Below are 25,844 nucleotides of genomic sequence, written 5' to 3' on the forward strand. Positions count from 1 at the left end.
AAACCCCCTCCATGGGCAGGGTCACCTCACACTAGATCAGGTTGCTCAGAGCCACATCCAGCCTGGCCTTGAAAACTTCCAGGGATGAGGCTTCCACCGCCTCCCTGGGCAACCTGTGCCAGTCTCTCACCACCCTCATGGGGAACAACAACCCAACCCTAACAATTCTATGATTCTATGATTTTCTAGTTAGATCAGAAAACCCAGAATGCTTTCCGGGGCTCCTTGGCTTTTGGTGCCGGCTGCCCGCGTACAAACGCGCGTGGCATCCACGGTCCTGGTGCGGGGAGCTACAGAACTCAGAGAAATCAGGAAGTACAAACATGGCTAACAAAATCAGTGCAGAAAATTAAACATCTGCTTTCCATTAATAGTATCAGGTTGGAAATGATTTCTTGATGTTAATTGTGAAAGAATGCATTTTCATCGCTGAGAAGTTAAGTGCTTCAGACAAGGTTAATTCCTCTGAACGCAGGACCTTGGCAGAATTGCCTTCCTGGTCAGCTTAACACCACAGAAATGTGAACTCGGTGGGAACTGAAAATGAAGTAGTGAAATTCAGGAGGTTTGTTGGGGTTTTTTTCCGTTGAGGCATTTGGCAGTGTGATCACACTTATTGTTTGCTGCTCAGATAGGGTTCATCACTGTATGCAGCGTTTTGCTCAGAGAGCTCTGATAAGCTAATGAGTCGTAATCATTCAGAGAGAGGGTAGGGTTGTAATGAAACACAAATAAGTGGAAAACAGTATAAAACCAGTCTTGACTCTGATTACCATCAGAAACATTTTACAGCACATGGATTCATCTGCACAGAAGGTCTAAACTCAGGAGTTTTCACCTGGGAGGCTGCAGGCCTCCTCAATGGTATCAGGGTGTCTGATCATAAAGGGGAAGAAATATCCTAATGGCTTTAGGGTGCCAGAAGACTCCAAGGAAGGCAGTTGTTCTGTCCACAGCAGTGTTAGGAGCACTGTGTTCTCCAGACTGTATGTGTGCACAAAAGGCAGAAAGAACAGGTGTTCAACTGAAGCATCAGCAGCTCACTGAATAGGGAGAACAGCAAGAGAAAGACAGCAGCAAAAGATACGGCACACTGCTGAAGCACTGGAGAGTAAACAAAAAGAAGGAGGAAGGTCAGCAGGAAGTGCCTTGAATTGCCAGCTCCTTAGGCACGTGTACAGAGACTCCACAGTCACAAGTCCTGATAATTTTGTGGCCTGAGGGATTCATAACAGTTTTAGGAGATGTAGTTTACACCTGCATGAACTAACAGGAGACTGGAAATATAAAGGGCTGTGAAGGTCAGGGTGAACTCCATCCAGAAGCCTGAAACCTGAGGGGTACTTGAGGAAAACCTCTGATTTCAATCAGAGAACACAAAAGGTGATGTTGGCTGCCCCAGCAGCAGTTTCAGAGAGAAATTCAAACTGATCTCTTTTTATACCAACTTCAAACAAGGCTGCACTGCAAGCTTCCTTAAGAGCGACTGCGGGAAGTGCTGGTGTGGAAGCAGTAGCCCTGAGCAGCCATCATACTTGGTAACATAGACTGATTCTGAATGCAGGGGGGTTCCATTTGAGAAGTTTTGATAGTTCACAGGATTAAAAAAAACCCAAAGGGAAAAGAGAAGCACTTGGAGTACTAAAGCCAGGGCAGTTTTCTTTCAGTTTTGTTTAGAATTTCCTCTGCTTCTGCTACAGCCATGCCTCACATCTCGTGCTAAACACAAAGCAGTGCCAGCTGGTTCTTCCTTTTCTCCCCAGCTGGAAAGTTGTGGGTAGCCCACACTGCATTTTGTAGCTTTGGAGCAGAATGTGGGATTTGGGGATATTGTATTCAATTGATGCACAAATTTTGAGTTCACAATCACATCCACCTGGTATTAATGCACCCGTGGTCGTTCACCAAGACTTAATAGATGTTTTCCTGGGGTTTTGGCTGATGTATTTGGCACTAAAACTCTTCTGTGCCAAACTGCAAAGGGACAGAGAATAAGGAACATTAAGGATAGATTTGGCTCAAATTAGACAGTTTATTTGTGCTTCAGTGGTGTCTTAGCAACCTATAGAATTGTGAGGTAATGTTAATTTCTCTCCAGAGACTGAAAGATAATGCTGGAGGTCAGAAAAACCCCTCCAGTGGGGTGGCATTTTAAATGTGTATTCAATGTGTTGTGATATGTGCTACGAGAAGGCTGCAGGCTGAGCTTGCAACATTCAGAGATTCTCTTTGCATGGTGAATTGAGGGTGAGGAGAGCACAGAGGAGGAAGCTTATGGGGACAGGATTTATGCACAGAGGTAGTTCAGCGGCTGTGAGTTGGCTTCCTTCAGATAAAACAACAACAATCTCTCTTGGCCAGATCACCTTTCATCTTTAGTTCAGTTATTTCAACAATTAGAGAGACCTGGTATGGTTTGGATTTATTTTCTGTAAATGTGCTTTGCTTCTGTGTTCGAAGTGTTTCAGTGTGTAAGTTGGAAGTGCAGAGTGATGAAAGCATTGCTGGATTGCAGTCTTGTCTGCTGTGCTCTGCTTGGGGAAAAGCACCTGCACTAACATCAGCAGTTCAGAGAAAACAGTGACACTGCCTGTGTCAGACAACCAGCATGGCACAGGGTTAAATCCTCCTGGGAAGTGATAAGATCCTGGAGGTGCTGAACAGTGATGACTTTGTTGTCTGCCTTCCACAGCTCAGAAAGCGAATCCGGCTCACAGAGCACCTGTGACCAGCTTGTGACCCCTACAGCATTAGCAGCCTGTACCAGGGTTGACTCCTGCTTTACTCCTTGGTTTGTGCCATCACTGAGTGTGTCGATCCAATTAACTTACCTGGAAGTCCACCTCTGCCACCATCTTGATCAACTGGGCACAGGTATGTACTCCTTTGTGTAAAATAATAAAAGCATGTCATAGAATCCTAGGATGGCTTAGGTTGCAAGGGATCTCAAAGATCAGCTACTCCAACCCCCCCTGCCATGGGCCTCAGCCAGTCTGGCCTTGAACAGCCCCAAAGAGGAGGCAGCCACAACCTCCCTGGGCATCATATTCCAGAGTCTCACCACCCTCCTACTGAAGAACTTCCTCAGCTCCAGTGTAACCCTGTTCTCCCTCAGCTTCAAACCATTCCCCCTTGTCCTGTCTCTAGACACCCTCAGGAAAAGTCCCTCTGCAGCCTTCCTGGAGGATCCCTTCAGCTAGCAACTCTAAGGTTCCCCCCGAGTCTTCCTATCCTATCCTGTCCTGTCCTATCCTAGCCTATCCTAGCCTATCCTAGCCTGTCCTAGCCTGTCCTAGCCTGTCCTATCCTGTCCTGTCCTATCCTGTCCTATCCTAGCCTATCCTGTCCTGTCCTGTCCTGTCCTATCCTGTCCTATCCTGTCCTATCCTGTCCTATCCTATCCTGTCTCATTCATATATGCTGCTTAGCTGCTCTTTTGCTGTGCATGGTCTCCAGTTCCTCATTTAAACACTCTTAAATAAATCATCACCAGCAGCCAGCAGTGGTACAGAGCTCAGGGCCAAGCTGATGGCTGCTGTGTGCTGAGAAAGCACACAGGCTAGAGCGTGGGTCTGGCTGATCAGCCCCATCCTCCTCCAGCATGGGTAACTGTAGAAGCCATTGGGTGTTTTGTACTCTGATTAGTGCTAGCAGGTGCCACTGAGGTTTTGAGCCATCTTAGTGAATGAATTTGATCTTTGACATTTTCCAGCATATTAACAGTACTGCTAAAGTGTTTGAAGATTTTTGCAACCCCCTTAAGTAAGAATTCCTTGACAGAGCTCAGAGAGCTGCAGCTTTAGCTGCAATTTCAGTTATGATCAGGTTTGGAGCTACATCTGGTTTTGTTCAGTGTTCTCTGTCATTGCATTAATGGCAAGGAGATTCCAGGAGATCTTCAGATTATTGTCTAATTTTTCAAATGCCAGAAATGCTTTCCATGGAAGATGAGCAAGCATCACAGATAATCTGGACAGGGACAGCTTTCTTCCTGAGTCATTTTTGTGTCTCTATGAGTGTTATAGTATATTCATTATCAAATCAGGCCAAGACTGACACTCAATGTCTGGCAAATAACTTCTTGTCTACCAGCTACCTCTATCAGTAGATAATCTTCCTCACTATTACACTCCAGTGGAAAAAAGGCAAAAATCAGATTACAATCAACCCCAGCTGTTCCGTTTTTCAGCAGCAGCTGAGTTTATGCTGATGCTGCTGTTGGTCCTGTTACAGCACCTAAAGGCCTTAAGTTGTGGGGCTCTGCTGTGCTATGTTACATGCAAAGGGAGCACAAACCTTATTGTATCCATTATGCTTTGGTACTGTAATAGGGCTTGATCCTGGAAAGTGCTGAGTGTTCTGGTTCCAAATCCACAGAGCATTTGAGCATATGCTCATGTGAAGCATGTGAGCAGTTTGCAGCAGCATAAATAATAACAGCAATGGAAATAGGCACAAGCTGAGCCTCGCACCGGTGGTGTCCAGGCCTTGCAGGGTCTGCTTTGCAGGACTGAGACTTCAGTTTGTGTGATAAAATCTGGAGGGTTTTATTATATATTTCTCATGCTTTATTCTCAGGACACTGTTTGGTTTAATTTCTAGTACTGTGGGGTAATCACAGAATGTTAGGGGTTGAAAGGGACCTCCAGAAATCATCCAGTCCAACCCCCCTACCAGAGCAGGATCACCCAGGGCAGGTCACACAGGAACACATCCAGCTGGGTTTGGAAAGTCTCCAGAGAAGGAGACTCCACAGCCTCTCTGGGCAGCCTGCTCCAGGGCTCCACCACCCTCACAGTACAGAAGTGTCTCCTCATGTTGAGGTGGAACCTCCTGTGTTCCAGCTTGTGCCTGTTGTCCCTTGTCATATCACTGAGCACCACCCCAAAGAGACCATCACCTTCATCCTGACACCCCCCCCCCAGCTATCTATAGACATTATTGAGATCCCCTCTCAGCCTTCTCTTCTCCAGACTAAACAGCCCCAGGGCTCTCAGTCCTTCTTCACAGCAGAGATGTTCAAGTCCTGCAGTCACCCTTGTAGCTCTCCATTGGACTCTCTCCAGCAGATCCCTGCCTCTTTGATCTGGGGAGCCCAAAACTGGACACGGTATTCCAGGTGTGGTCTCACCAGGGCAGAGTAGAGAGGCAGGGAACCTCCCTAGACCTGCTGGCCACACTTTTCTTGATGCACCCCAGGATACCATTGGCCCTCCTGGCCACAAGGGCACATTGCTGTCCCATGCAGAACTTGCTGTCCTCTAGGACTCCAAGGCCTTTCTTCACTTGGTTTTGTGGTCTTGAGCTCTCTGTAAGTGCAGCCAAGACAGTTTTCAATGTGGATGCTGTTATCCTGCACAGTCACATGTCAGCAGATGTTACATCACTAATATTTGTTAGCTATCTGTGGAAAATTGTCTGCATCTGGAGCAGACCTCAGGGAGATACGGTCTCTGCTCAACAGGTGGCAATCTGCAGGGCTCTGCAGTGTGCAGTTGCAGCAGTTTGCCTGGCTGCTCTGTGTACCACAACAAGATTTTGGTTTGCAGATGCTTTTTGCTCGCTGCTGCCATGAGTTACCATTCTGGTTCACATCCCATTAGCAGTTTGGACAGGATTCATTTCAGGCATGGTGACTGTTCCAAGAATTTTTACTTATTTTCATCATCTGCACAAGAAGTTAAAACCCACCTTCCAAAGCCATGCCAGAGGTGGCAATGGTGATGTCCTGCTCTTGTTTGTCCTTTCACTCTTCAGCACCAGCAGGGTTCCTCCAGCCCTTTGTGTCTGACCAGAACACACCAGCTGAGCTGGAGTACGTGGTGGTTGCCTTGGAGGAGCCTCACCTGTACCTGCGGCGCTGGAGCGATGAGTCCATGTGCCAGGAGGTCCAGTTTGCAACTCGGGCCAGCTGCAAGCTGCTGGAGTGCCGGAACGTCACCATGCAGAGCCTTGTGAAACCCTTCAAGGTCTGGGGGCAGATGGCTGTTTCCAGCACCACAGCAGGAAGGCTGCTGGACTGCACCATCACGGTGGACCCCATTTTCATCAGCTTTGGCCAGTATGCCCTGCACTCCCTCAACACAGCAATGCAAGCTTGGCAGCAGGTAAGGGACTACAGCAGCAAGAGCAACTGTGGCTGGTGTGATTGGTTTCATAGGGCATTAGAGTAACACCTGCATTATTTACACACATTGCAAGATGTAAAGGATTTAATTTACACTAGAAGTGTTTTTTACTAACAAAAATTAATTCTGTGATAGCCATGAAAATGCAGCCAATGAATGCTGCAAGGAAAGGTAGAGCATAGCCAGAGCTGCTTGAGTTGCTGTGAAACTACAGGGATTTATCATAGAATGGCTTGGGCTGGAACAGACCTTAGAGATCCCTGCTCCAAGGTCCCTTCCAACCTAGTATCAGAATAATCCTAATATTGCCATGATGTATGAAGAGGTGAGTGATCCCTGACCTGCAAGCACAGCTCAGTCTGAGCAGCAGAGCATGCTATTTGCAGCTACTTCTCCTGTTCTTACTGAAGTCCAGCACTAGGTTCATGTTACAACCTCTGCAAGCAGCATTCATGGCTGAAGCCAGGCCCAGGGTAAGGAACCTCACTTCTGCAATGACCCCTCAAAGGCCTGTAATTCCCTCAGTCCACCATAGCCTTGAAATCAAATCATTTTCTTCATCTGCCTGAAGACCTATGTGGAGCCTGGGAATTAATTACCTATCATGGCACTACAATAACAAAGCCCCCCAAAAAGGGTAAAACATCTGTTTTCTATCAAAAAATTCTTTTTTAAGGGCATTCCATGGTTTTCTTGTTGCAAAAGGACATTCATAAAACAAGATCTAGTGTGATTTAAATCTTTACAGCTGGCTCAAATATCAATGTGAACAAAAATCTTTGTAGCTCCAATTTCTGGGTTTTGTCATATTTTGAACAATGCCTTTAATAAAAAACAAACATAGAAAGCATAAGAGAGCCCTTGGTAGGCTGTTCAAACCCAAAATATGTCTGACTTAGTACCAGCCTCTCATCTAAGACATGTGTGGCAACTACTGCAAAATGGCCTTCAGGAAGGTCAGTTTTCTCTCAGGGTGGGGGGGAGCCAAAAGCAAGCTCTCTCAGACGTAGCTCCACACAGAAATAAAAGATGGTGCATGAATATTTAAGTGTTTTCGACCACATCACAGTGTGACTGACTGGCTGGCTGCTCTGTGCCTTGAAGGAACATTCTGAGCTGCAGAAGTGGAATTGTATATTTGATTAAGTGCAGCCATATGTGGCAGGGTATATTGCTGACAGGTAGGTTCCCTGGCTCGTTGGTCCCCACGTATAGATGGATTTGGCAGCGCTAACAGGAGCCACAGGAGGATATACTTCTGTAATTGTGGCTGCAATTTTCTCGTTTCCTCTCATGTCAGGGGTGCTGGCCACCATGTTCTGATGTGGTGGGGATCGAGCCCTGAGTATTCCAGATTAAAAACCTGCAGCACTTTGAAATTAGGGAACACAAGCTCCCTAATGTGTGAACACACACACACACACACAAGTGGGCTCAAAACAGCTGAGTAAATTGTTACCAAGGTATTTTCTGTCTGCGTTACCTCCAGACTGGCTCGCACGGGACGAGAGGAAATGGGTTGAAGTTGTGCCAGGGAAGGTTTAGGTTGGACATGAGGAAAAACTTTAGTGAGAGAGTGGTGAAGGGTTGGCACAGGCTGCCCAGGGAGGTGGTGGAGTCCCCATCCCTGGAGGTGTTCAGGAAGCTGTAGATGTGGTGCTTCAGGACGTGGTTTAGTGGACATGGTTTAGTGGTCATGGCAGTTGGGTTATGGTTGGACTCAATGACCTAAAGGTCTTTTGCAGCCTTAATGATTCTGTGATTCTAAGGGACTACATTTCCCAGTGGCAAGCGTTGTTTGATGAGTTCTGTTCACACAAAACACAAGGTAGATGCTGCCAGCTAGAAGCATGAATTTAATAAGCAGCAAAGGTTATGTGAATTCTCCACATGTTTTTTACTGGGTTAATATCTGAAACAAGTGATGTTGGAGGCAGGGGACAGACAGATGAAGCATGAAACAAGTTGGCCCTGTACCTTCAGGTCAAGAGTTCAGGATTACCAGAAGCCTCTGTCAGCATCTTTGTTTCCTAGATATGGACTGATTTTTTTTTTTTTAAGTAATGATGAACTTTTTTGAAGTAGATTAAGCCTAAAAGCCACCAGGCATACAACTTGCTTTATACTTATAAATCACATGCTGAAAACCTGAGAGGATTAGCACTTTTTAAATGTTTCCCCTTTTGACATATTTCCCTGTTTAATCTGAAATCCTTGTTTAAATGCAAGCACTAACAGGCTAATGTACAGCTAAAAGCAAAGCTAAAGTAGTGGGTTTAATAATCAAATAACTGGGCAAGAAACCTCAAAACTGTTATAAATGTAGCTTTATTATTTAATAAAAAGATGGAGAGTATGAAGTGAGGGAGAAAATGCATGTCTGCCATGACTGTATTGTGGGGAGAGGTTGTTGGTTTGGTTCTTTTCTCCTTTATTTGGGCATTTTTTTAAGCCTTACCAAACTGTTTTATAGCATTAGTGCTTTGTGGTCTCTGGAGATGCAGGGTCGGCTGAGAAAACAGCTGCCCAGGTATCATCCTGAGGGAGAGCTCCTGGGGAAAATACTGTTCCTTTCTGGTCTTGCACTGCAAATGTTTTCCTAAAGCCCTCGGAAGTTACAAAAGCTCCTGGTTGAAGCCATTAGAACTTCTTTTCTTCAAGGTCTGCATGGTGCTTAACCTTTCTGATGGCATGTTGCATAAGTTTTCTTGATGAGCTGGGATCACTCAAAGTGACATCTGTAGTCACGGTGGTTTCTCCCCATCCCTCTCCCACAAGCACAAAGAACAAAGGAAAACAATGCTGAACATTTGCATATAGCTTCAATTTCTCTTGCCAGTTAATGTCAGGATACTGCCATGAGAATGAAGTTCAAGCAACCAGCAGGGAAATGTTCTTTTCTCTGAGAGGAACTTCGAGGGAGATAAGAAGTTGGTAAAGACTCCTTGTCCAAAAATCCTTCCTGAGAGAGAGAAGGCTTGCACAGGTCTTTGGTAGCTCCTGAAGTACACAGAAAATAACTTTGTACATATAAAGAAACCCAGGCTTGTATGTTTGGGCTTTTGTTTGGTTTGGGGTTTTTTTTCAGATCCAGAAATGCTTTGAAATAGCTGTGAGCTGAGATGTGAGCAGAAAGTCAGAGACAGGGAAAGCCTGGTGACCAGTAGTATGTGGGATGTTTTCCCTCTGTCTGAATAGAATTCACAAAATATTTGAAAGCCCAATAAAGGAGAGACACTTTCCAGGCCTCTCTGAGAGAAAAGAACAGCTGAAAAATGATCTAAAGAGGGGCAGGAAATTGTCCTCCAGGAGCTGACCCTAATCTGTATCTGATTCGAGCTGTTGATCTTTTGCTGATTCTTTTGATTTGATGTTTTAATTCCGAGAGGGAAGTGTTTTTTCCTAATCCACTCTTCCATATTTGTAGCTCCTGGAGTCACCATTCAGCCCTTCAGCATCATTGCCACACAAACAGCCCAGTTCTGTTTGTTTTCATTGTGTCTGATTTCTCCATACTCTTTTGTCAACCAAGATTTCCTCACTCCAGCATTTTGCTAATTTTCTCCTTTTTTTCCCTTTTTTCCTGCTCGCTTTCTGCTTACCACAGAAGCTTCTACTGTCAGACTTCAGCAGTGGGTTTGGGGTCCAGTTGCCTATGATGGGTGCAGGGAGCTGCTGCAACTGCTCAGGGATCTAGAGGCATGAATGGCACTCTGGAAAAGATCTCCTGTATTTAATGCAAGGAGAATAAGAATCACCTAGAAACCTGGGCAGCTACCCAGCAAGGAGTGGCCATACTGAGCTAAGTCATCCCCCAGCTTCCTTGATGATCTTGTAGTCAGCTGTTGTCATCAAGACCTGAGGTATCAATAGATCTCTCTTAAGCTTGGCAGCATGGAGCAATGCCATAGTATGCAAATCTTGGTGTTTCCTTGGTTAAAACTTTGGAACTGTTACAAAGCTGAGCTTAAAACACCTCTTTTGCTTAACTTTGAGAAAGACTGCTGTTAAAAGCAGTGGATTCTAGTAGCAATTCCATCATTTAAGATTAATGATTAATGGCAGTCATCTATTAATAATCCCTGATGGGATAATATTCCTCCAGTACAACTCAGGAGTTCTGTACATGCCAAGACCTCACTAGATTCTCTGTTCCCTCTGGAGCATGTAAGATCATGCAGTGTGTGCTAAATTAGATGAAACTCACTTACTTAGGTAAAAAGAAGGAAGTTCATCACCTGGTGTTGTTCTTCCAGTCTTTGTATAATCAGCAAGAAAATGTATTAGAATTGCAAAGGAACAAACAAAAAGCCCTAAATTCCCCAGGGGTTGTATCTAGGTTTGACTACAACAGCATGCTAAGCTCTGTGGACAGTAAATCCTCCCTCTTAAAAAGAACATTTTACAAAGCTGCAACAGGAAAATATCTGTGTTTGTGGTAGACTTAGGGGTATGTGGGTATGTGGGTATGGCAGCTTGACAGCAAAAAGTCATAGATCCACCACTAGGAATTGCCAAAATCAACTCTGCTCTCCGAAGTGCCGCTGTAAGTGTCAGCCCTTGGTATACCCTGAGCTGCTGCTGCATGAGATACATGTTGCTGTGTGATGACTGTGACTGCTTTGGAAAAGGGAGATTGGGGTTGTGCTCCCCTAACTCTTTATTTCACAGAAGAATTTCATTTTGTGCAGAGGAATTTGTGAGATTTTGAGAGAAGCTTTAAGTATTCTCATGCTCAGCTTCTCCTAGGGTGAATAATTCTTTGCACAGGCACTCCCAGGCAAGCATTCTGGCACTCAGTCACAACAGGAATTGCAACCTGCCTGTAGATCTGCACCTTAGGTTCTTCTGGAGTTAATAGGAGCAGTGAGTATACATTTAAGGATGCTAGGCTGGACACTTCACTTTGCAGCAAATCTGTTCCACGTGTATCGCCCAGCAGTGTGCTATAAGCAATGTACCAAACTGTTTTCAGTGGATAACTAAGGATCCATAGGGATCAGTGAGGAAATATTTTCCTTTCTGTCTTGTTTGATCTCTGGATTTCTGCAGGCTTCCAGGCACATTTTTATCAAAAAACAAGAGACCCATATGATCACAGACAGAGGGGGTGCAAGCTTCATTATGTCCATTTAAAAGGTCCACCGAGAGAGTAAGGAGGGGAAACAGAATCAGCTTTCAAAGACCATGGAGGTCCCATAAGTCAGAGAAAACGTCATGGGAAGAAAGAAGGAGAAAAGAGCAGCTGGGCTCTATTGTGGAGAAAAGGGAGCCAGGCAACAATAAAGCATTGTCAAAAGTGTGTGCTAGGAAAGGTGGGTCGGAAAGAGACAGCAAAAAGCAGCCGAAGGTGACTGCTTTGGCCTGTGCCCATCGTACTGTGGGAGGAGCAGCCAAGAGCTGCTCGCTTGGAGTAATTGTCATGGTTGCTAGATAGCTGCTTCTCAGTGAAAGGTGCAAGCCCAGTAGTGACTAGGACAGAAATATATGAGAGATGATCTTCAAATCAAATTGTCAGGCACACTTTGACCTCTTCCCTATAGGGGATTGTAGTTTATGCCTTCAAGGGGAGAGGACTTGCAGCTCTGGTAATTTTGATGACTATCACATAGTCTCATTGTGTCAACAGAGTGACAGGCAGCCAGGTGAAAAGCAGAGAGGGGTGGAAGGATGCTGCAGGCAGAAGAAAATCTAAAATGTTAAAATCTAAAATGCTCTTAAAGCCTGTGATAGTTTTGGGGGTTTCTGTGAGGCTGTCAAATTGCAGGGTGCGTTTTCAAACTGGCCTCGTGGAGGTGTGCCAGTGTTCCCCCTGTGTCTCCTGCTTTGTCTTTGGTGACATTTTTAAGTGTTGTGGTGTCAGGAGAGAGAGGCTTTGCTGCTGCTGCCCCACAGCAGCATTTCAAAGTAGAAGCTGCAGCTGGGGAAGAGGAAGTGCAGCCTGCCAGCCTGAGAGATCAGTTGTCAAGCATGGAGAAAGCTGTTCATGCCTCTGCTCAGGCTGGAGCGCCCCATCTGCCCTTTGTGACACCTCCTTTCCCACTGAATTTAATTTCATTGCAGTCTTTTACATAAGTTAGGAAATCTAGGGGGAGGTTTGTAGTTTTAAATCTTTAAGATTTGCATTACAAAAACATCAGTATTTTACATAAAATGTGTTCAGTTTTGCCAACCCAAACACTTGTTTTTGCAGAGTTGAGTACTCTGAGACCAAAGCTAAAGGCAAGAGAACTTGAAGCATTTCTGTGCTGGAAGTCGTGACTGGGCAGGCAGCTGCCAAATGTCTTGCAATTAATCTGATGCTCACTGCCTTTCACATCCCTTTCCTTTCAGAACCAATGCCCTGAGGCAGAGGAGTTGGTCTTCAGCCATTTTGTGATCTGTAATGACACACAGGAGACGCTGAGGTTTGGCCAGGTGGATACTGATGAAAATATTTTGCTGGCCAGTCTCCACAGTCACCAGTACAGCTGGCGCTCGCACAAGTCCCCGCAGGTACGTCAGAAGGAGCCCTTCCAGCGCAGCACTTGCTCGGGCTGAGTGGTGGCTTTGTGCTTTGTTTGGTTTGCTCTGTGGCCTCGACAATCTCTAACGCTCCAGCTCCTTCAGGAGGTTGGGACTGCATCGGAGAGAAAAGGTAAACAGAGTGAGGAAAGCCAGAAGTGCTTAGAAGTTACTCAGGGGTGGGAGTGGGTGAGCAAGGCCGCTGCTTTGCGAAACAGAGCCCTGGTGGAAACTGAAGCTGCTGAAAACAGAGCAAAAGAAGATCTCTTGCCAGCTGTCTGTTTTCTGTGGTGTGCATTAGAGGTTTGGGGAATTTTTTTAATGGCTTGTTTTTACCAGAAGCCTCTGCTCACTGAAATTGTTTGCAGAACAGGGTCAAGCTAGATGAATGTCTCAGCTCCATGTGTGCTTGCCTTGGAAAAGCTTTGGAATTGTCAGAAAGACCCCACTCACATAGCTCAAATGATGCAGGTTTGTTTCCTGGGTGTGTTTTGAAGGACAGACACTGAAACATTGTTTAACTGTGGACAGGATGTGTTTTCAGTGGAGCCCTGTTGTTGGCTTTCTTGAGTGGTGGTGGAAAAAGGACTTTGCATCTTGAGTCAAGACGGGGCAAGAGCTTAAATCTTCTGTTAAGTGTCCATGAGACAGCAAAGCCAATGATTGTCTTTCATATACACCTAGCTCCTGCTGAGTGGGATACGAAGCACCTGTGCCACCCCACTTGCTCAGCAGCAGTCCTCTGCTGAAGAGTTACTAAAATGTTTACAGATCCCAAGAGAGGTGAGGTGGATGGGAGTCCCTGACTCACCTGGAGCCCTGGAAAATAACAGCATTAGTATATGATAAAAAACCATCAAATTTGGGTGGTAATTCTACATAGGAGCTGTGCCCATTTGCACTGCTGACAAATGTCACTGGGGAGCAGAGATGGCAAATTTACCCTGGTCTTTGTTCATGTGCCACTTGATGACTGTGCACAACCTCAGGACCTCAGGAACTGCTTGAAGGAATCCAGCATAGAGCCACAAAGCTGCTGAAGGCAATGGAACATCTGCCTGCTGAGGGCAGGCTGAGGGAGCTGGGCCTTGGAGCAGTGGAGCCTGAGGGCTGCCCTCATTGCTGGTGTTGTGCAGGGCAGTGTCAGGAGGACAGAGCCAGGCTCTGCTCAGGGATGTCCAAGGACAGGACAAGGGGCAAGGGGTGCAAGCTGGAGCAGAGGAGGTGCCATGAGAACAGAAGGGAAAACTTTTTCCCTGTGAGGGTGCCAGAGCCCTGGAGCAGGCTGCCCAGAGAGGTTGTGGAGTCTCCTTCTCTGGAGCCATTCCAAACCCACCTGGATGTGTTCCTGTGTGACCTGCCCTGGGTGTTTCTGCTCCAGCAGGGGGGTTGGACTGCGTGATCTTTTGAGGTCCCTTCCAAGCCCTAACATTCTGTGCTCCTGTGATCACTTGCTTTTGTAGCAACCACCCAAAAAGTCATTTAAGCCTTTTCATAAACACATGGAAAGAGAAGGAAGTGTTTAAAGTGATTATAAATAAAACCAGAACTAAGAAAGGATTTCCTCTTAACAATTTTTCTTTCCCATTTCTTGTTACTTAAAAGTTACTCAGTTGGGAGATTCCCCTTCTGAGCATCATTCTGGACAGTTCTTGAGGTAGTTCTGGTTAGGGTGTATTTCTGATAACTCTGCCCTTCTGCTAAAGGTGCACATGAGAAAGAGTTTTGCAGATGAGAATCAGCTCAAAGCAACCAGCAGAGGAGTTAGAATTGCAGCTTGTTGCTGATGCTTTCTGTCAGCTGCAGCCAAGCTGCTGCAGACCACCACCACAGCATATGTCATTAGCTGTCTAACACCTGGAGAACTTAAATATTCAAACGTTGATCTTTAGCCTGTCCCTTCAGTCACAGCCTCCAGCAGCACAAAACGTTCCATTGTCATGGCTGTTGTCTAAGTTTCTTACCAAATGAAAAGAAAAAGTGCACAATGAGAAGTGGGGAAGTCCAGCAGAAGACTAAATCACACTGTAGGAAGTGGGTGAAGTGACAGTGCAAACCTCAGATGCATTTCTCAGATACTCGTTCTTCAGCTGGCCGTTGGTGATGTCAAAGGGTTTCCCCATTCTGTTTTGTTTTGCTCCGGTCAGATTCAGGCTCAGTGAAGAACTGGGCTGATAAACAGTCAGGGGTGTCCTGTTGGATTCCCATGTCCCAGGAGAAAGAACTAACAGCTCACTGCTTCTGACTCAACCACATTGCTGGCCGTCAGGCCCTTCTAGTAGGGGGTTAGACCTCCCTTGTCCCAGCCCTTGAAATAATTTCCAGAGTATTTCTGCTCTTTCAGTGCTTTTCAGCAGTCCTCTCTTGCTGAGAAATGTAGAGACTGAATCCCAGCACTGAGGTAATTCCACCGAAGCTGTCTGAAAGCACAGGCTCTGCACACACTGCTGAGGCAGAAGTGAGTTCTCTTCACAAAGGTCAGAGAATCCTGGCACCCATCCATCAGTTTTGGTCATTTGGTTAGTGCTAAGCACGAGTCCCTGTAAATTCAGCGTGCCTCAGAGCGGCACTTCACTGGCACAGTCCCAACAGCACAACCCTTTGTCACTGCAGATCAGAGCAAAGAAGTTTGTTTAAATATCATTGCAAATGTTGCAGTGAAGTGAAATGAAAGCAATGACTCAATTAAGACATCAAGTTGTCCCTCTTATGCTGTGGCACTTTTCTAATTGTTTCCATGCAAAACTCTCTAGCAGCTTGTTATCCAAAGGTCAGGATAATGCCCAAGCACAGACCTACCCTCCCAGTGTCATAGTGATGGAATGCTGGATGACTTCATGCTTATGAAATTATTTCATTTCTCAGGATAATTCCCCACTTGCCAAGTTAGTGAATTTTAAGAACTCTGGGAGCAGATTGTAAGATAAATGTGAAATAATCCATACTTCTCGAGTCAGGGACTTCCCTCCAGGCATTAGTTCATACTTGACTTGCTTGACTTCCTCCTGGGGATAGAGTGAGTTAGGACAAGGTCCTAGATACCACATTCTCTTACTGGGAAAGAAAACCAACTGCACAACTCTGGGTGGCTCATGTTTCTTGTTACACAGGCACTAAGAAGCAGTGGTTGCCATGAAGTACTTTATTTAACCTCTGCAAGATGTTTTTTTAGTGTGGCAAGGCAGTTCAGTTCAGTGAAAATAAATGGTTTTCAAAGGATTGTGTTTCTTTTACATTTACATCAAGACATTTCACCCTTTTCCTAGTGCTAGTTAAGCTAGGGAGAGGTGCAATAGTTGCCCATTTGAGTTATTTAGCACGAATACATCTACCTAGAAGAAGTTAGTTTTGTAGCAGCAGATAGTTCTGTGATGCTTTGGTTATATTTAGAATCATTTTTTAATACTGATGAAGCTGCTGTAGGCCACAGTTTAGAATTGTTCATCTTTTTCATGTTGTGAAAACAGCTCAAGCACACTAAGGAGTTGCATTTATCAGCTATTGATGGTGTCCTTCCAACTGCTTGCTTTAACATAAGGCTCTTCTGTTCCTTCATTTTGTTCCCAGCCCAGATCTTCTGCATTTCAGGGGACCTAAACTGTCCCTTTTAACTTTCACTCTGATTCCTGCAAGCCTTGCTAGTTTGGCTGATATTTCAGTAATGAGTCTAAAGTCTGATCCTCGCTCTTCTGCTCCACTCCATCCCCTCTCCTTTTCTCAGGGTAAAAACCCCAAACTCCATAGTCACTTTCAGAGCTGGGCTGAGTACAAAGCTGGTGGTATTTGAGGCTTTCAGCAGCTCTAGCAAAAGTTCCCAGGCATGGTGAGTTCCTTTTGCAGATTTTAATGAAAGTAAGAGGTCTGTTGGATGTCATGGAAAGGGAAGAGAAGCTGCATCGCCCCAGTGCTCTGCAGACAATGCTGGCTCCTACACGATTCTTGGATCCAGTCTGCACTCCTTATCTTGATCTTCAAGTTGCTTTGTGGGATGGGCCCCAGCTCTGTCAGAAGTCATGTTTGTCTCCAAGACAGCTGTGGTTTTTAGGAGAAGAGCTGAAGCATGTGATACATAGGGTGAAACTCTGAAGTCAGAAGAGACCAGATCTCCCTAGCAATTTGCTCTGCTACAGAATTGCATCTTGCCTGACAGCAGGTGGGTAGAGGGTCCCACAGTAAATGTAAACATGAGCTATTTAGGTGAGAGTGCCCTGAATGTGTTCTTCAGAGGGTGTTTGCTTGCCAATCAACAGCAAAAATCTTCTAGAACAAGTTTGTTATTTCCCCCACACTTCAATTCAGCAAACTCTTCTGACAAAGCAACAACAACAACAAAAGGATCTGAACGGATTCTTTTGCTTTCTGTTGCTGAGGGTAAGGCTTCAGTGGAAGCAGCAACTCCCAAACCCCTCTCCAGAGTCTTCTCCCAAGGTTACAATAAAGCCCATTTTCACTTTGTGCTATGCTGAGCCTGAGGCAGCGGGTGTAGAGGGTAAAAATGAGTTCTGCTGTGGGCAATGACTTCTGTGAAAATGTGGCCAAGTTACTGCCTGTAAGCCAAACAGATTTCTTTCTTATCAAAGTAGGTAGCTGGTTCTGAAACAACTCTGTGCCAATGTATTGCTACTCAGATAGGATTTGAAGGAAAAGATCTCCGTTGTTTGCTTTTCTCTTCCTCTGAATGGACACTTAGAAATTGTCCAGTAGATGTAAGCAGTGGTTAGCATATTAGCCCTGGAGGTAGTTTCTTTCCTCACAGAAGAAATCCATAAGGGCTCAGAACTACAAATCCAAACTCCAGCAAAAAAATTCTGTGCTGTCTCTTGATATGTTTCCCTAGCACAAAATGCAGAAATCAAATGAGTGCCTATCTGAACAGTTTTGAGTTCTCTGCAAGCTATAAATTGCTGCTTATCTCTGGACTCTATCTGTTAGAATGCTTCTGAAGGCCACTGAATGTTTTCTGTACCTTTTTGCAATGACTTCTCTTCTCTCCTGATCTGTGTACCCCTGCTGAGCTATACTTGTTGAGCTTTTATTAATCAGAGTGTCTAAAAATACTCAGAATTTACTGAAAGGCTGCTAAATGGAAGAGGGTTCCGGGGTTTTTCCTGTGAAACTGTACTTTAGGATCAGTTTTATAGCATTTAGAACTCTGCCCTGTTGAGTATCTAACACCATCTCTTAGGTTTTCTGCTGAAATGATGTTAACACTTAATTGTCTAAAATGACATCAGCTTTTCTTTCCTGCCATCTCCCTCTGCATCATTACTGTCATTTGCTAATTACTTCTAGCCATGCTTTCCAGAGAGCTCCTATTTAAAACAGTTGATTCACACGGAGATCCCTTTGCATTTTCATGGAATGCAGTTTCTTTGCTCCAAAGTAAACTTCCCCAGCGACTTCTCAGTTCCTACACTGTTATGTCATTAACACAAATAAATATCTTTGAAATTACCTGCAAAGGCTATTCCCTTTGCACCTAGCATTTAGCAGCATACACAAAGAGTGTTTCTAAAATAAGAGGTCGCCAGTCCAGGGTTACAGCTCTTTTGAATTCTGCTGTGTGAATGGTGAGGTTAAACGCAGAGCAATCCTTGTGTTACAAAGAGAATCAGCAAGGCAGCATTTGGGAGCTGACGACTGCTCAGGGAAAGCTGACAGCATGTGCCTTGGGAACGTTCAACTGGTGAGCAAAGCTGTTTATACAGGGTGGGAGCCATCCTACAGCTACTAATGATCAATTATGGCATTTGTATGACATCTCTCTTTGGAGCACACCATATTTTGTGTGCCTCCTAATTGAGACTGACCACTTAGTACCTTTTCTCATTATTTGGCTGTCATTTCCAGCTACCAGTCTCTCCAAAGTAAACACTTTTCTTGTTTCTCTTAGTTTTCCTATGTGATGAGATTTGTTTTTTTTCCCAGCTGCCTCTGTAAAAAGCTGAACTGATTCCAGCTACCGGAGCTGATTTGTTTTCCCTTTTCTGTAACTGATACTTCAGAATCAAAGTGATGTGTTTGTTTATGAGCTTCAGCGTCCCAGTGCGCAGCTCCCCTCGAAGGACTCGTGCATATAGAGCTGTGCCCACGCCTGTGCACATCCAGATCCATGCCCCAGTGCACGCTGCCCTTCCTGCTGCCACTGTAAAGCCAACTGGGACCCGAATGCGACAGTCATCACTCTTGCAAACTCAAAAGCCACCCACTGAATGAATGTTATTGTTCTGTGTGTAACTTGGGCTGAGAATACCACAAATTGCAAACAGGCTACTGAGTTGTAATATCTTTGAAAGTTGTTGCTGTGGTTGTTTCTTAAAACAATGGGGAAAACCCAACATCCAGCCAGCCACAGGTCCAGCTGGCCAGACCTATGGCCAGCGCCTGTCCCTGTTTGGGAACAAATCACAGGAGCCCTGAATATTTACAAGTTTCAGTTTTTCCTCGTGTAAATTATCAAACTTTGGGCCTGATCCTGTTCTCAATTATTTAAAGTAGTTAATGGCAGATGTCCAAAATCAGAGCAAAACTCAACCCTCAAGAGAGAATTCCCACAAGGCCTTTATACAACTGTTTTAAAGGACTTAAGTGACGCTTAAGCTCTGTGCTGGCCCTCTGCAGAGAATAAATTTTACCCAGAATACTTACTGCTTTGATCCCTTCTATATAACTCTGAAGTTTGCACAGCCACAAAAGATCTCCACAGAGCTAAGCAGCCAGATCTTCAGCTGGCCTACATTTATGTAACTTCATTGACCTACATGTAACAGGACCAATTTTCACTGCTCTGGCTTAAAGAATCTCCACGGGATAGAGGTAAGTGCCCGTGGTGGGTACATGGATGAAAGGCTCTTGGAATGATGAAAGACTCTCTTGCTCTGGAAGTGATTTAAGTTCAACTGGAAAAAAAGCCACTCCTTTTCCGGAATAAATCACACAGGGAGTATAATTATGCAGTTCCTTTTCTTCTCATGCAGCCAAGCTTCAACTTGCCACCACATTTGTGTAAGAAATGAAATGATTCCCATCTCTCAGCAATCTCTGCTAAGCTGTACACTTAACACAGGGATATATGCGAGCTGTACAAGCACGCACCCAGCTAGGTTTGCTTCTTCCTTTGCTTTGGAGGGAAGGGCATTTGTAGTTTCCTGGCCTGGCCTTGCATTCTCTTGTCACATTGTTGGCAATAAAGAGAGTGGATTTCTAGAACAATTTCAAGGGCAGTAAAGAAAGTCTCCTCTTCCCCTATTTTATGCTCTCCACATAACTTTTTTCTTTCTGCACAGCTGTGTGCTGGGTTTTTACCATCCTCAATCCACCGCCGGAGCAGTTGGTTTCTAGAAGTGCTACAGAGCCGTCCCACAGTAGTGTTGTGCTTCTGCTTGCATCACCAAATGCTCATGCAGAGAGCTGATGTGCTTAGCAGTGCTGAGTGTTAAAATGAGGAATGCTTCTCTGTCATGGGAATTCCTATCCTACTGCAAGGCACTTTTTCCCCCACTTGCCTCCTGAAATAGTAACTGCTTTCTCTCCAGCTGTTGCACATCTGTATTGAAGGCTGGGGAAACTGGCGGTGGTCGGAGCCTTTCAGTGTGGACAACACGGGGACCTTCCTTCGAACCATCCAGTACAAGGGCCGCACAGCATCACTTATTATCAAGGTGCAGCAGCTCAGTGGAGTGCAAAAGCAAGTAAGCATTTATGTGATCCAGCCTGGGGAAAAAAAAGTGTGAGTGAGTGAAACTGTTACCTGTTCTAGTCACAAATTAATCCCCTTACTATTTATTCTCTCCTGCTGTCTGCAAAAAAGCCCAAATACGACAAGTATAACAAACAGGCTCCTGGGGGCGTGTTCACAACTCTTATTCTCCTTGGTGTACCTCTTAGCATTTAACAGCTCAGTTACTGCCTCGTACTCTACATGTTGCAGTAGACATGCCTTTGCATGGAGGGTTGGTTATAAGTTCTAGCAGTGCTAAGTTACACAATCCCTTGTAATTTTTAAGTTCTTAAGAGGCAGAATTTATCATTTTTAAGATATCTTACTCTGTGTTGAAATTCAGGCCTTTGTATTGTTCAAAAGAGAAAGAAGTCAGGAGCAAATTAACATCTGAAGCTGAGCTGCTGAGTAGTAACCTTGCACTTAAATACAGAAGTATGGTACAGCTATTTAACAGAATCAGCAAAAGTACTGAAAAGTCTGGATCAGTGTCAGCAGGAACATTTCTTCTGAAAGCTGGCACATCACTGCCTGTGCTCAGGGAGGGCTCAGCATTCAGAAACCAGCAGAGTGTCAGCCCTGGGCAGTGCTGCTGAATTCAGGGGATCTGTTGCATCTTTCTTTCAAGCCCAGATCCTGCCTTAGCAATATTTCAAGTGTTTTAATGCCCAGCTTTCTGTGAAATTGCACATCATTTGGCCAGTAAAAACAATGTTTTACCATTTGCTGCCTTCAGCAGTGCTTGGGAAAACCTAAAACAGGGAGGTCATTCTTACAGAAATTTTTGCCATGTAATTCAATTTTGCCTTTTCCTTTCACAGTTGTGTGTGTTTGAGCTGCTTGGTTTTGTGTGTTCTAGATCCTAATCTGTGGAAGGCAGACAGTCTGCAGTTACCTTTCTGAAAGTATTGAACTGAAAGTGGTCCAACATTACATTAGTCAGGATGGACAGGCCATTGTTAAAGAGCACATCAACTGCCTTGCAGCCAAGCAGAAGCTGCCTTCCTATGTCCTGGAAAACAATGAGCTTACTGAGCTGAGTGTGAAAGCTACAGGAGATGAAGACTGGTCCCAAGATGTGTGTCTGAGTTCTAAACACACAGAACACAGCTCTGTCATTCAGGTATGACTAGAAATGGGTGTGTGGAATATAGCCTGAGAAACAGCTGAGACAACTGAGGGCTTTGCATGTGGGCTTCTATTTGATCGGCTGCAATGTTGGACTGTCATCATCCTGCAGTGATGTCAGTGTAATGGTGCTGATCTCTGCCTGCAGGTTCCATCTTCCAGGAGCTCAATTACATATGTGTGGTGCACAATTCTGACTCTGGAGCCCAACTCCCGTGTGCAGCAACGATTAGTAAGTACAGTTAGTGTCTCTGAAGTCTGCGGGGTTATGCCTCACCTGTGATACATAACCAAGGGCAGAATAACCCCCTTCAGAAATTTACTAGCAGCTTGGTTCAACAGTTGTAATACTAGACCAAAATCAGCCTTCAATTGGTATATCCTTTTCTTCTTTTTCTTTGTAGATTCTTTTCAGCCCTCTTTTCATTGTAAGGAGCCATCTTCCAGACCCAATTATCATCCATTTAGAGAAAAGAAGCCTGGGATTGACTGAAACACAAGTGATTCCAGGGAAAGGACAGGAGAAAGCCCTCCAAAATATAGAGCCTGATCTAACTCACCACCTGACATTTCAAGCCAGGTAAAATGCTTGCTTTCCTTGAGAAGTGTTTTTCTGTACAGAAAAGCAGGGGTGAGTAATTTACACTCTCACTGCTGGTGTAACTTTCCCAAGAGTATGGCATATGCAGAGGAGGTGCAGCAGAACAAATGTGTGGCTGAGATGGTGTGATAGGAAATGGTGAATTGGGTATAACTATCCTAAGCACCTTGCCATTGGTTTGCTTAAGAAGTCTATGGTTTGGGGCTTTGAAAAATAAAATCCTAAATAATCTTGAAATGGGTTTTGAGAATACTAACCCTGCTCTCCCTCAGCTTCAAACCATTGCCCCTTGTCCTGTCTCTGGACACCCTCAGGAAACGTCCCTCTGAAGCCTTCCTGTAGGATCCCTTCAGCTGTTGGAAGGCAGCTCTAAGGTCCCCCTGGAGTCTTCTCTTCTCCAGGCTGACCAACCCCGGCTCCCTCAGCCTGTCCTCATAGCAGAGTAGCTTGGAAAGCTCCATTAAAGAAAATCTGCTTCTCTTAATGCTTGATCTTGTCTGACTGAATCTGTTCTCAATGACAGGGAGGAAGACGATCCGTCAGAATGTGCAGTCCCTATCTCGACCGCGCTGATCAAACAGATAGCAACTAAATCCCAGCAGGATGGGAATGTCAGCCAAATACTGTCTGAGTTCTATGGCATCACTAACCCTCCCCAGCCTGCATGGCCATACAACAGCAAGGATTCAGACAGGTAATTCTTTGCTAAACCTTCTTCCTGGTTGTCTCATCGCCTTTTTAAATCAACTGAAATCATATTCAAGAGGATTGTGTATGAACAACATTGAATATGCCTTTGGTAATTACTTGGTTCCAGTAGGTCAGCTGCAGAAACTTGCAGGTGAGAAAAAAAATTGAGGTCAGCCTAGGGGCTGCCCCTGATGACACTGAGAAGACTTCATCAGCATGGGTTTAAAAACTAGAGCTATTTTGTGAATGCACCTTCTTTGTTGCAGCTTTAGAGGCTGTTGTGTTCAGTAGCTGGTTCTTTCAGGACAGAAACAGGGAGTTGTTGGAAGATTTTATGACTACAGAAGTCGCAGGTTTGGTTCTGAGGGACAGTGGGAATTCTGTGAAGACATTTCTTTAAGTGACCTAATTTAGGTTGAACTTCTGTAGCTAAAAATATGCCTCTGTGACATACATGTAGGTAGGTGTGTCAGACAGCATCTCAGTATGTTCCAGAATGATAAGGCAAGAGGAGATTTGAGTCTCTATTTCAGAAGCTGAAAACCATGCCAAGTTTCAGAAGACAGCTCCTGAGTTGCAGTCTTGAATTCATCATTCCTTTGACATTATCTGTTTGCATGTTTGGTTTTGAACAGCAGTGAACAACTCTCCCAGTGGGACAGCCCAATGCAGGTAAAGCTGTCGGTGTGGAAACCCTGTGTTAAAACTCTGCTGATAGAACTCCTGCCCTGGGCTCTGCTTATCAATCAGTCCAAGTGGGACCTCTGGCTATTCGAAGGAGAGAAGATCATTCTTCAAGTACCCACTGGAAAAGTAATGATACCTCCCAACTTCGAGGTAACTTGGCCTTTCACCTTTAACAGGCACAGTTCTGCTAAACATTCTGATGGTGAAGAATGCTCATCCAGGTGACTCCCACCCTCCAGTCACTGTGGCTGTTAGCTGTGTGATGAGGAGCAGAAAGAGCAATCCAAATCTGCCATTCTGATGAGCCAGCAAGCAGGGGGTGTGACAGATGAGACAGCAGCATTTGAGAGCAACTTGTCTGAAAGATGCATGGCCAAGAATTGTCCCTGTGACCCTGTAGGGAGCCCACCTGCACACCACCCAATTCAGCAGCCTGCTCCAAATCCATAGTGTGGGCATAATGCAGAAGCCCAAGCAAGTTGCTGTAAAGGTTAGGCCTTTGGCCCCTGTCAGTTGCAGTGTGTTGAGCATGGTGGCAAAGGTGACAGCCTGAAAGGAGTGTTTGTTCTGAGAGTGGTTTAGGTCGAGTTGTTTTGTAGCTCCCATGCTGCCAAGAAAAGCTTGATGATGTGAATTTCAAAGAAGGCAGGTTCTCTGGGACGCCTGCCTCCCTAAACTGAGAGCTTTGTGTCATGGATTTCTTCACAGGAGCTGGCTTGGCCATGCACATGCTGCTTTCTTACAGCCCCAGTGTTCTTTATTTTTGAAACAATGGAAATCATCTGGCACAACAGCTTGTCAGGGCCAGTGGGACAGTCTAATCCTTCCTGTTTGCTTTTCCACCTTTTCTTCCCCCTATGTGTGTGTGTTAATAAACAAAAGGTCTGCCTGTGCCTGTTAGCATATCTCAGTGTAGGCTGTGGTCTTGATTCCTCCCTGAGGATCAGTCCCATATCCACGTCATGGTTTCATCCATCCTTGTGCCACGTAGAAAGAATCAGAGGGAGGATGGGAGGCACTGAGTTTGCCTTCATGCTGGAAACTACCCTTAGCTCCAGCTGAAGCGTTTGCAATTATCCAGAAGTTACAACTGATGATTTTTCACTTGCAGGAAGCTTTTCAGGTTGGAATATACTGGGCAAACACCAACACTGTGCATAAATCAGTGGCAATTAAACTGGTTCATAACGTGACCTCCCCGAAGTGGAAGGATGCTGATAATGGGGAAGTAGTGACCTTGGATGAAGAAGGTTTTATTGAAGCTGAAATAAAACTTGGTGCTTTTCCAGGTCATCAAAAGGTGAGAAGAAAATTGTCATGATTTATAACTCATCATTTAAGGAAAAAACAGACATCCAGCAAAGGAAACCAAGCTAATATTAGTGTGTCAAGAAGATGGGGCCAGTTGCTTTTCACTGGTGCCCAGTGATAGGATGAGGGGCAACAGACACACACTGGAACACAGGAGATTCCACCTCAACCTGAGGAGAAACTTCTTTGCTATAAGGGGCCTGGGGGTCTGGAGCAGGCTGCCCAGAGAGGTTGTGGAGTCTCCTTCCCTGGAGACATTCAAAACCCAGCTCTATGTGTTCCTGTGTGACCTGCCCTGGGTGATCCTGCTCTGGCAGGAGGTTGGGCTGGATGATTCTGTGACTCTCTGATTCTAAATGCAGTGTGAAAGCTCCTCCCTAATGATGTTAATGCTTGTAAAACATGCTGAAAGTACAAACAACGTATGGAGTAGAATTCAAAGAATGCTATCTCCAAAAATACTCTGCCCAGCTCCTCAAGATAACACCACACCTGCTGGAAAAAGAACCAATGAGTTCTCAATCTGGTTTAGAAAACAGTGATAGATGTAGCTTCTGAAGTATCGAATGTGGCTCTGGTTTCAAAGTGCATGAGTGTAGACAAAATGTCCACACTGGAAAGAAGATGGCACTTGGGTCACTATATTGCAGCACCTTCTGGGGCTCTGTGTGTGACCTCATCATCCTTCTTGCCATCTTGCAGTTGTGTCAGTTCTGCATTTCTTCAATGGTTCGACAAGGTATCCAAATTCTACAGATAGAAGATAAGACAACCATCATCAATGACACTTCATATCACATCTACTACAGACCACAGCTTTGTGTTTCCAAACCCCACTCAGGAGAAGAGGTAAAGCACAGTGGTTGCTGGTTTGTTTTGTCAGCTGCAGTGCCTGGGGGATTAGATTGGAGGTGTTCAAGAAACATGTGGCCATGGCACCTGGGGGCATGGTTTAATGGCCATGGTGGTGTTGGGTTGATGGTTGGACTTGATGATCTCAGAGGGCTTTTCCAACCCAAACAATTCTATGCTTCTATGAATGGTTTCACCTGCATATAGCAGAGCTTAGAGAGAA

At 45.1% G+C, this 25,844-nt stretch overlaps 1 protein-coding gene across 1 annotated transcript in view; it reads left to right on the forward strand.

Annotated features, from left to right (window-relative positions):
- VPS13B (vacuolar protein sorting 13 homolog B) overlaps positions 1-25,844 on the forward strand; it is a 327,037-nt gene that overhangs the window by 271,614 nt on the left and 29,579 nt on the right. Inside the window, exons 40-50 of the mRNA XM_054167231.1 lie at positions 2,693-2,874; positions 5,758-6,107; positions 12,462-12,623; positions 20,168-20,323; positions 21,212-21,475; positions 21,629-21,712; positions 21,885-22,060; positions 22,605-22,775; positions 23,407-23,608; positions 24,570-24,758; positions 25,472-25,618. Of these exons, the coding sequence (XP_054023206.1) occupies positions 2,693-2,874; positions 5,758-6,107; positions 12,462-12,623; positions 20,168-20,323; positions 21,212-21,475; positions 21,629-21,712; positions 21,885-22,060; positions 22,605-22,775; positions 23,407-23,608; positions 24,570-24,758; positions 25,472-25,618 (2,083 nt within the window). The remainder of the gene's footprint in view (positions 1-2,692; positions 2,875-5,757; positions 6,108-12,461; positions 12,624-20,167; positions 20,324-21,211; positions 21,476-21,628; positions 21,713-21,884; positions 22,061-22,604; positions 22,776-23,406; positions 23,609-24,569; positions 24,759-25,471; positions 25,619-25,844) is intronic.

Source organism: Dryobates pubescens, chromosome 14 (genome assembly GCF_014839835.1).
Source record: "Dryobates pubescens isolate bDryPub1 chromosome 14, bDryPub1.pri, whole genome shotgun sequence".
In the NCBI taxonomy this organism is placed as follows: domain Eukaryota; kingdom Metazoa; phylum Chordata; class Aves; order Piciformes; family Picidae; genus Dryobates; species Dryobates pubescens.